The sequence below is a fragment of the Andrena cerasifolii genome, chromosome 12, assembly GCF_050908995.1.
Source record: "Andrena cerasifolii isolate SP2316 chromosome 12, iyAndCera1_principal, whole genome shotgun sequence".
In the NCBI taxonomy this organism is placed as follows: Eukaryota; Metazoa; Arthropoda; class Insecta; order Hymenoptera; family Andrenidae; genus Andrena; species Andrena cerasifolii.
The window spans coordinates 2,726,736-2,742,700 of NC_135129.1; the positions used below are offsets into that span (position 1 = coordinate 2,726,736).

The 15,965-nt window shown below is 43.7% G+C and overlaps 1 protein-coding gene across 2 annotated transcripts in view; it reads left to right on the forward strand.

The window, feature by feature from the left end:
- Nachra7 (nicotinic acetylcholine receptor alpha7 subunit) overlaps positions 1–14,219 on the forward strand; it is a 228,521-nt gene extending 214,302 nt beyond the window's left edge. Inside the window, exons 10-12 of one of the 2 annotated variants that reach the window (XM_076824679.1) lie at positions 637–778; positions 1,261–1,658; positions 4,563–14,219. In XM_076824679.1, coding sequence (XP_076680794.1) covers positions 637–778; positions 1,261–1,658; positions 4,563–4,730 — 708 coding nt within the window. In that variant the 3' untranslated portion in view covers positions 4,731–14,219. The remainder of the gene's footprint in view (positions 1–636; positions 779–1,260; positions 1,659–4,562) is intronic. The other variant, XM_076824680.1, reaches the window with a different exon arrangement.
- The last annotated feature ends 1,746 nt before the right edge of the window (positions 14,220–15,965 follow it).

The following is a 15,965-nucleotide window of genomic DNA, read 5'->3' on the forward strand; positions in this document are numbered from 1 at the left end:
AGAATATTTAAAAAATTTCTTATGCTTCAAAGTCGTAGTTTGCTTTCAGAAATCATTTCATCATTAACGATAATTAAAAAGATGCGAGAGATAAAATAAAAATAGCTTTCAATGTTTATACTGCTTCAGTTACATTCCACGTTCTCGTACTTTGATTTGTACTGATTTCACGTACGCAGTGCAAGTGTTTCCTTGCATTATTCTAACCGAAATCAGAGGGTTACCTTGTCTCCTCACTCTCTGAAGCTACTACGTGGATGAACTCATGGTATATGTGGCTTCAATTAGCGTGAGACCATGTGCTTGAAAGTACCCTTCGGGTTTACTTTGGTCGTTAACTCGATTCACCCTTTCGAGTGACACTAGGCTATTTCCTGCCACGGATTTTACTATCTACTGTATCATTTGGCTTACGAGAGTCGCGTAAACGACGTCTGCCATTAAATGTCTAATGCAAATATCGCTCTACGTATTATAAAAAAAGAATTAGTCAAATATTCTTGGGTTCATATACCATTACTTCCAAAGTTTCTATAGTCCCTCTCCCATTTATAAAAACCAATTTTGCAAAAGAAGGTTCAAGCAGTAACCGCGATATTTTTCAGTAGAGGATCACACGTTCACTCTGATTTACAGGTGAGAGTGGTATTCCTTTATTGGCTGCCTTGTATACTTCGCATGTCGCGACCGGTTGATAAGGATGAGAAGGAGGCGCAAAAGTCTCAAAAACCATCTCCAGTCACCGGTAATTTAGTGACGAGAAAAAGCATCGACACAAGTACTGGCAACAATTATTACTATCTAAATAAATGTCTCACACGGACACCAATCTGACCCAACACCGCAGACCATCGTAATAATGCACAGTACACACCAAACCACTGTACCTGACTTATGTACGTCAAGTACATGAGTGTGAACGATTAACAAAATCGTGATTAATCACACAAAACCTTAGAGTAACTTCCTTAAAGATGCGATGTCAGGAATTGTTTCGATATCTTTTCCTTTGAACCAATATTATGTGTATATATCACCGCGCATTGACCATTTTATAATTTATTTACCAATCCACCCTGACCTCCATAAACCCACTTAAGGAACCTCCAGAATACTTTGCAAATACCCTAATTCGAAAGTAGAATTCTGTATTAATCCTAGAATCCCTTACCCTACTCTCTCGATGCTCCATTGTTTTTAAATAAGCGTGACAAAACTTTGGAGTTGTACACCTTTAAGCGGAACGTTTAATTGTACCAGGCACCAGCAAGACTTACGGCGACCTGGAGCTTCATCAAAGGAGCAGCAAGTCCCTCTTGGCGAACGTCCTGGATCTCGAGGACAACGCCCTGGCGTCCCACAACAACCTCCTGAATAACGTGTACAGTACCCCTGGCCCTCACCATCACACGATAGGCCACGGGCACAGTCATATACACGCGACGCCTCATCATCATCACAGTCACGCTGCGACGCCGCATCATCAATACTCAACGCCATTGGCACACACCTCTTATCCAGGTGCGCACCAGATCGGTCACACGCCGCATCATCATCAGCATCCACCGGAAACGCCTGGCCCACAGGTCGAAACTATACTTCAGAACGGGTGCTTTTGTGCCCGGTACGAGCTCATCCTGATCCTCAAAGAGATCAAGGTACGTTTCCACCTGCATTGTCTTCAGCTTTCCTTTAGATCGGTGTTTCTCAAAGTGCGCGCTGCTGTCTCTCCTGGGGACGTTTAAATTATGCAGGGGGGGCATTAGGCATTAAGGAGGCAGAAATGGGGACGACTAGGATTTTCACACTTCGTGGTCACACCTTCTTATAATCACAAATTGGTCACGCGGGGTTCGCTGCACCCCAACGTCATTTTTGAGCTACCATTTTTGTATTTTTGAACCTTTTAACTTTTGAGTGATAATTGGGGGGAGGGGGTGCACAATTTGTAGTTGAAAAGGAGCGATTTTCCACGGTTGTGGAAAAAAACGATTTTCTCTTTCTTTCGTGATAAATTAAATCCCTTTTGGAAGTCGTAAAGGCGCGATATTTGAACTCGAAAATTGGATTCTTGGGGTGCAATACACCCTCTGTGACCACGAAGGGTTAATAACATTAAGGGTTATTAAGGGTTGCACATGATTACCCAACTGTAAACGCGTAGGCAGGTTTTTTTCTATTAATAAAATATTTTCTATGCAACTTTAAATTACTCGGAATAGTCGCACCTGTCGTAACACACAATACTGCGTTGCGACAAGGCGATTCTAAATTTTAGAACCAAACTGCGTGGAATGATCAAAACGGGGCACCCTGTATATGATAGGGGCGTTTGGAATAATTTAATACAATTAAGGGGGCTTGAAAAAGCTTGAGAAGTTCTGCTTTAGATTATGTGCTTGATTAGAGAGGTTAGACATTTTGGATTAATTTTATTTTGTGTTAAGGTTTAAGGGGTATAAATGTTGCCATTAATCGTAGGTTTCAAAAGGCGTTAAGTATGATTGACAGTATCAGTAGCAAAGTTTGAATTTTGAATAGGAATTATATGTGTGTAAAATAAACTTAGTTTTTGTCTTCTTGTTAAATTCGCGTGATCATTTTTTTGGCGCAAGGTGGAATTCGTTTGAGAACATGTTTGTCTTGTTTTCATCGCTGAGTTTTAGTCTCCTCTTGCTTTTCCCTTGTTTTTGGTGTTGCAGTTTTGGAATGGACGTTTGCTTTGCATTTCTAGTGCTGCTTTGAGAGGAAGTGTCGAACCATTATTTCCGCATGGAAATTCCATCCTTTCCTCTCTTAATCGTCGTTTATTTTATTCAAGAAGCATGGTCAATATTGAAATTTCCCCCTTTGACACGCGAGCGATCGTTTTCATTATCGTTTCTAATTTGAAATAGGTAATTACACGTTGGAAAATAATGAAATATCGTTAATCCGTAATAAATGTGAATGCCATTTAGACCTGACAGGTGTTACATCAAAATAGCAATTTCACTTTTACTATACGAAATCATCGAAATACATTTCATCTCCTGATTACGTTAATTCGAATTAATTTACAAATAAACCGATTCCCGATCGTCCCTTCGCACCTGACCGGCCCGCGTTCGTTTTACTTCGTCCCCGGATGTCGAAACTTTCCTGCAAAGTTGCGCGTACAACCGCGGGACACGTACGAGCCGGAGTTTGCTGACTAGCGTGAAATCATTCTCTGTTATATGACTGTTTGTGCAGGGTTATTAAGCTCCGTTCATTTCTCGAGACAGAACTGATACGGGAAAGTCAAACACTCGAAACGTATCGGTGCTCATGATTATGAACCGAATATTAAACGGGAACTTTACGTCCGAATGGAAGCGGGGACAATTGCAATACTTGCTGAGCGATTACCAGTTCCAAGGACCATCGAACATTCAACATTCCATTATCCCCAAGTTACGAGAACACTGCTCCCCAAGGAATATCAGGCTGCGCTGGAAAATCTACAATGGGGACCGAGGCATTCGTCACTCATATCCCACTGAGCAAATCTCGAATAATAAATAGATGCTTCTACCGCCGTCAGTTTTAAGGATGTATCGGACGTACCATATTAGACAAAGTATATGAAATTTGAAATACTTGAATATCTACGTCTTGCTGATAGTAAATCTAGATGTAAAAAACTCGAACCACAGTTGCAGCCTTATTTTTACTCCAAGAAAGGTATTTTTCACTTCACAAATGCTCTCTCAAGCATTATTTGCTAAACTCTTGGCAGTGAAAATGCCCTGAATTCACAATTTTCTCAAGTCATAATTTATTTCTCTAAAACGGTGCAGTGAAAACAATTGAAACTCGGCAGATATCTTCGTCCATCCATATACTACGTCTAAAAAAAAACATTGAAAATATTGGTACCCTTTCTTCAACATCTCTTCAGCCGATTTACCCGTCAAGATCGTCTCTTTCCATAAGCGTGCGCGTCAAATCAGTGAAAATTAAAATCGTTACAACTCAAAAACCGTTCAGTGAAAATTAGGAAAATTAGAAAGAACAATCTCACCAATTTTCATAAACTTGCTACAATTTTAAAGATAGGTCCGACACATCCTTAATCCACGAAACTTGATAGAACTTCCCCAGATAGCCGCGCTAACGTGCCATCTCTTTCCAAACGAATTCAATCCCTAATCCCCCGCATTTCGCGCAAGGATAAATCAAAACACCACCCCACGCCCATATAAAACTACATCCGTCCTCGTTCACTGCAGGATCGCATCAAACGTACCAAACAACCGCCACCTAATTCATTTCCCAAATCGATCATGCCATTACCCCGCGCGGCGGGTCTCTACAAAACACCAGATTCCCCCAGTAACAATCGTCCCCTCCCGGGATACCCACATCGACGACTTAATTAATCATTGCATTCATCCAACGAACCATTCGTATCGAGCTCCCCCTCCGAACAATCCTTCATCTTCCCCGCCTGCCTCCTCCCCAACGGCAGCACCCACCAGCGACTGCCACCATCCGGCCCGCACAGGACCCTGTGGGTGACGCATTGCTCTCTGTTGCAGATAATAACGGATCAGCTGAAGTCGGAGGAGCTGAACACGAAGGTGACGAACGACTGGAAGTTCGCGGCCATGGTGATCGACAGAATGTGCCTAATCATGTTTACTCTGTTCACCATCATCGCTACCATCACCGTCCTGCTGTCGGCGCCGCACATAATCGTCACGTGATTCAGAAACGACGGTCAGCCGCCGAAAGGTCGGAGGTCGACGAGGATCGCGCCGATGCGCGGCGTCGCGGCTTGGGCGGCGACGGTCGCGAGGAGAAGACGGCCGCGGGCGCGCCGCGCGTTCGGCGATCGTTCACATCGACGCTTCCACGCTCGGACGCCCGCGACCGGATCCCACGTTGCATGGACGTGCGTCGTCACCTTTCAGGGGATCTGCACCGCGATAGCAAGCAACCGACGGCGAAGACTCTGTGTTGTCTTCGTTCTTTTTTGCGACGTTTAAGAAGTAATCTCATCATGTAGCTCATTCCAAGAGGACGCCTTAGCGAGACACGTTGGAAGCGCGCCTACACGGGGGCGCGGAACGGACACTGACACGCATGCCACGCACACACACAGACACACAGACACACACACGCGTCGCGCAGCGCACTGGATACCGACACGCAGCCGCGTGCACGCAGGCACGAGGTGCAGGAGCATCCCCGGAACGATCGATCTGGGACGTCGCAGGATCAGGATCTCTATGGAGATCGCGCGCTAGTGTTTGCAAGTCCCGCTCGCCACTTTGATTTCGAGGGACTCCTCTGGTAGCTGGCGCGGAGGGAGCACGTTTGTGGATGGTGGGACGAAGGTAGCGTAAGTTTTTGTTTTTCTTTTGCTTTTCGGGGGATTGAAGCTGCAAGGGGTGGTTGATTTTTGCTACCGGGACTTGACAGGATTTCTTGGGCGATGACTGAATCGATGTGATTGTTTAACTTATATTTTACCATGGGTGTTGAATTATTTTGAGAATTTTTAATTTAAACTTGAGAATATTTGAAAAGAGAAGGTATAATTTTAATTCTACGTTTCCATTTCTCTTAGGGGGTGGTTGATTTTTGTTATCGGGGCTTGACAGGATTTCTTGGGCGGATGTCTGAATCGATGTGATTTTTTAACTTATATTTTATCATGGGTATTGAATTGTTTTGAGAATTTTTAATTTAATCTTGGGCATATTTGAAAAGAGAAGGTATAATTTTAATTCTACGTTTCCATTCCCTTAGGTGATTATTTATTTCTGCTCTGATGCGGGGGAGGATAATCAGTAATGCAATTTAAAAAACAGTTGTTTAATTTCTTCATTATTAATTTCAAGCAGTTCAATTCGTTGCTTCTCAGTTTTAATTATCAAGCTGTCGAGGGTCTGAGATTTTCATTTCCCATACTTTCCTGTAAAAGAAACTTTTGTTATCCCAACGTTTCTTCCGTGCAAGACCGTTGGAATCGGAGTAATTTCTACCAACCCGTTTTACATTTCAAAACCGTGGAGGAATAATTCCAACACAAATACCGCGGGGAATGTTCATCTTCCAACCTCGCTCCCGCAATGGGGATGTAAATAAATCCACGTGCGTGCGTGCGCCATCCACCCACACACAAACACACACACACTCACACACACCCACACGTACACAGAACAAAACACGAGAACACAGAGCATCGAGGACCGCCGAAGCGTTCGAATTTGTCAAAGGACAAATCGAGTTTTCCAGGTGCGGTCCACGGCCGGGAAACGATTTTTCGTTTGGCCCTGGTCTGCCGCCCTAACGAGCGAATCTCATGGAAAATAGTGAGAGGTAGAGAGAGAGAGAGAAAGGGAGATACAAACGAAAGAGAGGGAAGCTGAAGAAGGGTACACACTGCTCCTTTTATTCTGCTTAATAAAAAAAAAAAAATGAAAAACGAAAAAGACGAAAAAAGAAGGACAGAGAGAAGAGCGCGACAAAACGAGGGCGACAAGGGTCGAGGGCAAAAGCGCACACGTTAATATTCTGATAAACTGAAAAAGTAACAAAAAAAAAAAATAAACAAAGCGACACGAAGATAAGACAGAAAGGGTGTGTGTAAGAGAGAGAAAGAGAGAGCGAGAGAGAGAGAGAGAGGGAGAGAGAGAGACACATAAGAGGTACATAAAGGGAGATAAGTAAATAGATGAAAAAAATAAATAACTAAATACTTACCACACGACGAACTGCCAAGATGATTCAAAACAATGCCAGTGAATTTTATTATCCGTATCACTAGTAAGTAAATCGACGACAACTCGGCTAAAACGGGGGATTTATACTATGATTATAAGATGTGGCGTGCGACAGCGCGGCGTTTAAAAGAAAATGAAGAAAAAAAAAACTACAAACAAAACACTGTTCTCTGTTAGCTCGTAAGGGGATGTATCCGGCGTATCGCGCGAGCGGTAACGAAGTGGTTCGAACGACGCGGGTTCACGCATTCACGGAGCGATTAGTGACGGTTGACGATCGACTTAGCGCAGCATCTTCCTTCATTTTACGCGTTTCTTTCCCTTCTGTCGGCGGACATCGTTCGTTGTTGTCCCTCTGTACACGCTTGTACAAGCGCGCACACACTCGTACACACTCTCTCTCAAACGTACAGACACACGCATACACACGTTACACGTACACACCAGCGAACACGCAACTAATTATAAAATTTACTCGCAAAACTTTTCGATCTAACGTTTCACGGGTGGCAGGCCTCCGCGAGCTCGAGATCGCCCGCGGGTTCGCGATGTTCCATTCGAGGTGGTGTCCTCGCTGTGGCCCCTCCATTTCCTATCTCGAAAGGGACGCCAGACTCGCCGCGACGATTCGAAGCGGCTCGAGACTGTTTAGCGCGCATTTACCTCCTCTTTTCTATTTCGTTTCTTAAGTCGCGCTCGAACCACGCGAATCGCGAAGATCCCTGCCCCGGGAAGAGGAACTGGCTCCCGAGGGTGGCTCGTTCGCGGCGCAAGGTACTCTTTTACCCCTCTTCAGCCAGCGAGCCCCCGAGCGGATTGGTTCTCGGAACGGAGCCTCGCGATTTCGAGCGATCGCCCGGGCCTGCTCCTCCTCGAGTAATCTCTTGCTCTCCGACTGCACGCCACTCGCTCTAAATAGCCGAAACCATTTGCGATTTCTCTGCGAAAGCGACCCTGGTCGGATTATCCGTCAACGGATGAGCGCAGCGGATCGATTTTTTTTTTCCTTTTTTTTTTCTGTCGCTCCACGCTGCAAAACGGAATCCCTTCCCTGCGGGGGAGAGTCTCTGAAGATTCACGAGCGAAGCACGCGATATTTCATGTACTTTAAAATCGCTGGCGATGGACCTTCGGCTAAGTTTCTCGAAGGGAAATGAGGTATCGATTGTCTTTACGTTTAAGTTCGTCTGGAATTGCGTTTGGAGAAAATGATTCTAACGTCTCGTCAGCACTGCGGACAGCTTTGTCAGAGATTCGAGGGTGTTCAGTGGTCTTTGGATTTCTGGAGGAGATAGGTGCAGTGTTGACGAAGCTTCTGATAATTCAGAGGTCTCAAAGATATCGTTACGATACAGGATCGATCGAAACCTTGGGTACACGTGCAAGACACTTGAACTCAATATTGTGCATCCTGATCTTCGACCTCCACTCTGAGGACATTCTAATATCTTTGTACGTAGTATTAGGAAGGTTCCTCCTTGATACAGTTATCTATTAAAAGTTATCGAAGCCTTGATCATTAATGGTTATTCAATGAATAGCCTGCTATGGAGGAATTTTTCTAATACTACGATATTGGATCTTAAACAACTAGCAGTCGGTTCCATGATTATCTTGCCCCTTAATAAATGATCCAATGACCCACTCGAACACCACCTTGCAGTCTTCTGCAAGGTGTAGTCAACGCACGTGTGTCTAAACGTTTGGTTACATTTGACTTTTTAAGATCTTCCGATGTAAAAAATGATTGTCGCAGTTCCCTTTATTCAACTCCGCAACGATGCGAAGCCTGGTAGGATGAAAATGAATTTCGAGCGAGTTTGAAGTGGCTTTATGAAACAATATCGGCGTACTTCGTGGATCCCCTGGGAGCGTGTCCACCTCCTGCCGGTTACGAGTTTAGAAGCAGGAAACACTTTAGTCAATATAAGAGTGCTCAGTATTTAATATGATATTCCATTTAATATTTCGACTCGTGGCACGACAGGAAGCCCGTTCGGACGAGTGGAAATCACGGGGGAATGGGATTACCTTTGTCAGCTGCGAAACTGTCGCGTTCTGACGTTAGATTTAAAGCTGTACTCCGTTAATTTCAATAATCGTCGGTTTTACACGACTTCGAAAGGATTCCGGTTGAGCTTATACTGGGACAACCCTGCGCGGAGTTTGTCAAAAGAATTCTAATTGATTTACGTACACGGAGTAGCGTCAGAGAAATGACACCGTTACTTTCGGCGCTTTCAGTATTTTATATAATTGATAGACGTAAAAAGTTTCTGCTTAATGCGAGTTAAAATCTCATCTTCGTTTATTTTTTTCGATATTCTCAACCGAGTTTCGCAAATGAGTGTAATAATTATCGACGCAGGGTTGTTCTGGTATACATGCCTCTGTAAAGCTCAGCTAAGTCAGCGATCGAATCGTGTAACTCAGACCAGCCACTCGTACATCTAGGTTTCTACAATTTCGAAGTCGTAAGAAGTTAAAATTGAAATCCTCGGACATCGATATATTCAGAGCGAACGATACGCACGTCGAAGAACGAAATCCTAGGGTGCTCGGAACGACACGATGTTTCCATTATTTGACAATGAATAAAAACGGAAAGGAAGGCCCAGAAAAACGGGGAAGCAATCTCGTCGACTATGTTGAGAGGAACAATCGAGACGGACGATCAGAGAGAGATGAAACTTGCAATCGCAGTTCGAAAGAGGAGCCAAAAATAAAGAAAAAAAGAGAAAAGACGCCGAGGAAGATGATATCGAAATCTCGTTAACGGATAGTCTCGCAGGCGGGTTTTGTTGAAGATATACTAAGCAAAAACGAAAAAAAATATAATAATAATAATATAGCACGTTCTGGCCATTGGCATTGACGCGACAACCAATCATGTTATCTTTTAAATACTATTATAATGGTTACGAAATAATAATTAAAGGAAAACAAAACGTTGTTAATGATGTTATAGGAACGATTAAAGACGTAGAGGATATAACACACTATAAACGGTAATCAATAACGCTCGATTGGTGGCATAACCATTCTCGACCTTTAAAATGGTAAATCAGCTAACTAATTAAACTATTGAATTCAATTAAAGCTCCTAATGGTTCGCGCCGGAAGGTTTCGATAGAATACAGTACTACGTAGGGAAAAGACAAAAAGAAACACAAAAAAAAAATGTTCAAAAAAAAAAAACAAACGAAAACAGCACGCGGTTATCTCGAGGCGAGTGTCATTAGCGAAACGGAGGAAAACAGCCGCGGAAAATGTGGATTGCAAATGACGAATGGTTCGATGCACGCAACGGTGTCGATCGGATTAAACGAAAAAGAAGAATGAGGAAGTAACGAATTCAAGCGGCATTGTTCGGGCGAATTTGTTTCGCAATAAGATTCCTCCACGCGGTCCTCTTTCTTAGCGAACCTAGAAATTATTGCTCGATCGCGAACAGTTCTTCATTGCGAAACGAAAGCCCCTCCGCGGTCATTTCTTCTTTTCTTTTCCGCGAACACGTTTGCTGTAGTTCAAGTTGGTGGAAAGTGTCGCATGGCGACGATTATATTGTTGAAAACGCGACCGAATCGAGCCCCACTGTCGCCAGTCTGATTAATGATTCTGCTGGAACTGAAGTTAAATTGAGCTGTCTTCGTGAAATGGAGTAGGTGGTGTAAGCTCCGCGAGATAAAATTAATCTAGCGATGCTCGAACTCTGTTTCACGAGGAATATTAAATTTCCTCTTTCATTCCGCAAATAGTGGCACTTCCTGTAACTTTCACGGAGCGGGGATGGAAGTCGTAACAAATTATGCGACTTCTTTAAAAGTGACGGAAATCGAATTACACGATTTCGCAAGATACACACCATAATTTGGTAATTAAATCTTCGTATTAATTAGGGAGAACTCTCTATCTGACTCTCGAGATATCCGTATAAAATTAAGGAGAAATAAATACCGAGTGCAGCAGGAGCAACAGGTCCGAAAGGAACAATTGTAAATGACACCAGAATTATTACCAGAATTATTACGCACGATTTTCGGGCAACGAATTCCACAAAATCGGCTGAGGAAATTAATCAGACAGGCCTCGGGGAGGCTCGTTCGTTGCTCGTCGCGGCCGCGTAGCTCGACGACGCTTCCATTTTAATCGCATTTAAAGCGCGTTAACGTTGAACGAGTAACGCCAATTGTTAACGGAGAACTAGCGTCGAGTCTATCGATACTACTTGTTATTAATTAGTTCTTAACGGGAGCGTGAAATCGGCGGAACCTTAGACTTACCGGCGGGGAAAGGATAAGGAGCGAGAGGGGATGGGGGATGGAGCTAGTAATAACAAGAGGTTACGGGAGCCCGTAGTCGTGACGATGCTCCGGCGGTAATATTAGAGAGGCGATTAAGCCGAGTTCAATAATTAATAAACTCTATATTATACTCGTTCTTTGAAGCGAAACGATTACTTGTTGCCACATATCGAAGTCACGTTGAAGGATTCGATCCCAACTCGAGTTGCTCACTGAACAGTGCCGAACGGGGAAAGCCGGGCGAGCGAGGAACGTTAACGAACGGGAACTTCGTTGCTCACGGATGCTCATTTATTTTTTTTAACCCGATGGGAGATCGGCGTTAACGAGTGGCGCTCGTGCGCCGCCGAGCGCTTAGTGAGAGTAATTTAAAAACACGAGAAACGAACGAGATCTGTTCGAGTGCACCTTCAACTATCGCGCTCAACGTTCAAGCTGTTCGCGAGATTCAGGGTCTTAGGGATTAATTAGGCGAGATGATAGATTGGGAAAAAGAGACGCAATTCTGCCGAGTCGTTCGTAACGTTAATTGCCGTCGTCGTTGCCGAGGAGGAACTAGTAGACGATCCCGGGAAAAGGGAGTCTTATTCGTTGATCTGTCAGCGATACGTTCATTTTCCACAATTTTTTTTTTTTGCTTCTCTGAGAGGTGGCGGGAGGGAAACGTAGCGGCGTATCGATGAGGCGCGGTGCAGTCGATGGTAATAATTAATAACGACGATCGGACGAGTCGAACGGCGAGTGGGGGAGGCGCGAGGATCGACTTTAAATTCCGGCGGAGCGTGGCGATCCCGTTTTTGATCGTCGACGATGCTCGTCGTTGGCGCGCCGGGTGGCTTTAATTGCACGTGCCGCCGGAATGTTTCCACCTTCTTGAACTCGATGCGCGAAAATGAAAGGAGACCACCGTTCGGGAGACTCACGCGGCGACCGTAGATGCAGGGAGAAACGAAATACGCTTTCGTGGACGTGATCGAGCGACGTCACGAGTAAAAATATCGATCGTGCTTTCTCGGGTGCGAAATTCAAGGGTCTGAATTGGGGCGGATTTTCGGGAGGGATTTCGGAAAGGTTTGTTCAGTGAACAAGTGTAATTTCATGGGAAAGAAATGAGAAATTGGAGGACGAGCTTTAGGAATTCGAGCGTAGCTTTTGAAAAGAACTTTCCTTCTTTCTGTAGAGCTTTCAGTATTCAGAATCGAATGTCTTCTTGAGAATAAGACGGCGGAACTCTTCCCTGGTAGGTCCCCCAGTAGCTTGGCAAATACCGACCGTGAATGTTTCAAGTTAATGAGCTGTCCTTCATGAATTAACTGTTAGTGTAAATTTTTGCGAGTACGTTCACCGTAAGTCGATCAATCGCTTTAGTAAGTCTTCGTGAGAAGAGGCTAGAGGAATAAGGGTTGAGAGATTTAGTTTCCACGGGACAGTTTGTCAGAATTTGTGCAGGGACTCGCGCCCTTATCCTTGGTGTTCTGTGAAAGGATTCATCCAAGTGTGTTTTAAGAGAAACACGATCTTTGAAGCAGTGATGTCCTCGAATGACCGAAAGCAGCCAGCGTTCCATCAGAACCCGATGAGATTTCTGTTTAAACGAGTCGAAAGAATGATAAATGGGAGCGGGGAAGGGGGAGGAGAAAAGGAGGGTAGAGCGAAGAGAACGGAGAACGGAAGGAAGTGCGGAGAGGATTAACGCAATTCACGCCTTTAATAAAGAGCATACATGCATAAATATATATTTAATACGCATACTGTAAATATATATTTAATATATGTATGTAGATTAAACTTAGCTTGTCACACGCGGAGTTGTCATTACGAAACTATTAATCTTACTGGTAAATAAAATTAAATAACGATAACGCGGGCAAAGAAGGTTGAAGAACGATGATAATATTAACGATAACGTTAGCGCTAATAATATTTAATAATGATAACAATAACGATAATAATTATAATAAACAGAATAATAGTAACGTATTTAATTACTAATTATCTCCGCCTGTACGAAACGTTCAACTTTTTCTTTCGAGGGCACGCGAAGCGTGCACGGTTAAGCCGACTTTTACGAGGAATCGTGTCTCCGATTAACGAATAGAAGAAGCGCAAAGAGGGAGCGAAAGAGATACGAGTACTTAACAGATTAAAACAAAGCGACGAATAAAAAAAAAAAACGCATTAAAGATTGACACGCTAATAGGATCGTAGTAGCGCATGTGTACAGGGTGATGTGATTAAAAAGTGTATCTGGACATCGATTTGGCCTACGATCTTTCGAGTGTCTCGCTTAAACGAGCGCGATGTGATTTAACGAAGTGGAAAAAAGGGAAAACTGGAAATCAGGCGCGAGGTGTTGCGATCGTAAACTCGAAGAGGGGCTAAAGTGTCGACGATTCTAATTAATCCCCGTGGAAATAAGAGAGCTGAGTTCAAGAACGAATTCGAACGAAATTCGGCGCTTTGTTCCACGATTTTATTCCGCAGAGAATGATTCATTCGAAAGATTCCTCGACGATCAAAGCTTCCTCTTGATTGTCCCCATAGCCTTCTCGAGCAGCCGGTGGCTTGCTTCGCCGTCGTTCAAGCAGATTCTCCAAGCAATCATAAGACAATTTTCCAATTCTCTTGACCCGATCGCAATCATCGCCAGGAGCACGATCTTCACCGTACGCAATTCAGCGGCGCCTCGTCGCCGCCATTGTCTCCCTTAACAAACTATCCGAGCCACGATTCCATCGGCCGAATGAGAATTCCTTTGGCGGACAATGGTTCGATCCCTATTGGCACTCGAAACGTCGAAAGGAAGATCCTCGACGAATCAGCCCCCCCGTCTCGATCGTTGCACGGCGAAGTAGCCCCCAACCCCCCAGCCAAGTGAAACGCAAAGAAGCGAGACGAGTCCCGTCGACTCCTCGAAACTCACCCCCTGGCCCCGTTCACTCTCTAGCCTTCTCTAATCGGCTCGTGTTAATCGAAGCGTTTTAAGGACTTTATTAAGGTAACTGGTAGAGATAACTAAGATTGCTCACCGAGACACCGTGTCGCGTAAGTGTCGAAGACAATCCCCATGGAACTCCAAACGGACGACGATAACGTTGGCGTTGTTTTGAGAACGATAACTTCTTCTCTCGATACGATATATATATATATATATATATATATATATATATATTATTATATATATATATACACACATAGATATTATACACTACCTCTACTACTACGCGAGTTGTCGATAAACCGTTTCTAAGTGAATTTAAATCGATCGTAAATGGTAAACCGAGATTACTTACAATTAGTCGGAGGTAAACGACTACTCTAGTCGGGCGTAATTTAACGTGTAAGGTCTATTATACTTATAGCACGTCGAAGTCTTCCGCAGCGTTAGTCTCCAGCGTAGCTACGAGCACTCGAGGAAAGGAAAACATGTAACGAGCGTTCTTTTGGTCTTCTAATTTGTTCCTTCGGCGTTAACGTTCAGCGGACGTCTCGTCAGCGGCGCTCGCGATAGAATCTCGAACGAATTCGAGGGCTTCATAGACTCTTTTTAAAACGGATAGAGAATCCGGGGATGCTGACCCTTCGCAGCCAGAATTTAAATTAGAGAAACTCTAGCTGTTCCTCGTGGAGAAGTAGGTCACTGCGAAAGCTTGCGTCTAACGAGGAGTCGTGATAGTACTGTGATCGATGGAGAATCAAAATTGTTGAGTTTAAAGCGAATGCTTAATGATTAAGAGGGGAAGGTGGTGAATTAGACTTTTATCGATCGAAGGTTTTCGAAATTCCAGCGAGGCCGCCAGCGGGCCTGAATCGCTCCGCGAACCTCGCTTTTGACGGTCGAAGAGTATAAGAGCTAGCGAGAAATGCTTGGGAGCTCGCTTCCGCTCGGAAAGTCGGAGGGAATGGATGAATCGGCTGTTATATTCTTGCGCATCGTGGAAGAACACGGAGGGAATGGTAGCTTTCCTGTAATTAAATCTCGACGTTGCGAGGACTTGTTGCGCGTTGCGCGAAGACACTCGAAAGATCGACGATCCTTTGTCCAGTTTTATTAGACAGCTCTTTATACGCAAGAAGTATACGCAGGGCAGTCGCAATGAAATGTAATCGAACAGGAATCCTGGTATTTTTGATCGAAAAGCTACGATTGTGATAGGAGGAAGGGAAACGAGAAATAGAATATTGTCTCCGTTTACTGTTTCCAGAAATCGCTCAGCTAATTAAAGACAGGCTGTAATTTTACGTACTTCGCTGTGGAATTCGTTATGTTCTACTCTGATTCGTGTTAAATACAATCGAACGAAATATTTGTTGGCTACGAGGCTGCAAAAGTAGAGGAAAGTCTGTTCATGGCAGGTTTACTACGCAGGTTTTGAATTCCTAATGAAATGTTTGATAAGCTCGTCAACTTTATATTTCTAACGATTGAAAATTAAATTTTAAATTTTATGAAGTGGAAATTATACATTCCTCTTTAGATATCTTGTTCGTGTGGAGGACTATTTATTATCTGATTTCATTTGGCAGAAATACAGTTTTCTTACTTTAGAATGCATGTGCTTCTTAAAGTGTTTTAATTAGTTTATTACATTGAGTTCGTTTAATAATTCTCTGCTTGATAATTTAAAATCTTAAAAGAATTTAAGGAATTCGAATTGCTGTGTAGTCAGAGAGATTCTACTCGCGTGTCTGACTTATGACGACCTCTTCTACTTGAACTCAGTTTCGCTTGCTCTCTCGCTGTTATTAAAGCGTTGTGTCTTCAGAATCGACTTTGGAGCGTGAATCTTGGGCTCTCGACGCTAAATTACTTTAAAAAATCTGATTGTTGATGCTCTTTCTCAAGGCAAGTTGAACATTGAATTTATAAAATAAAATTGCTAAAACATAAATGGCACGCTATTAT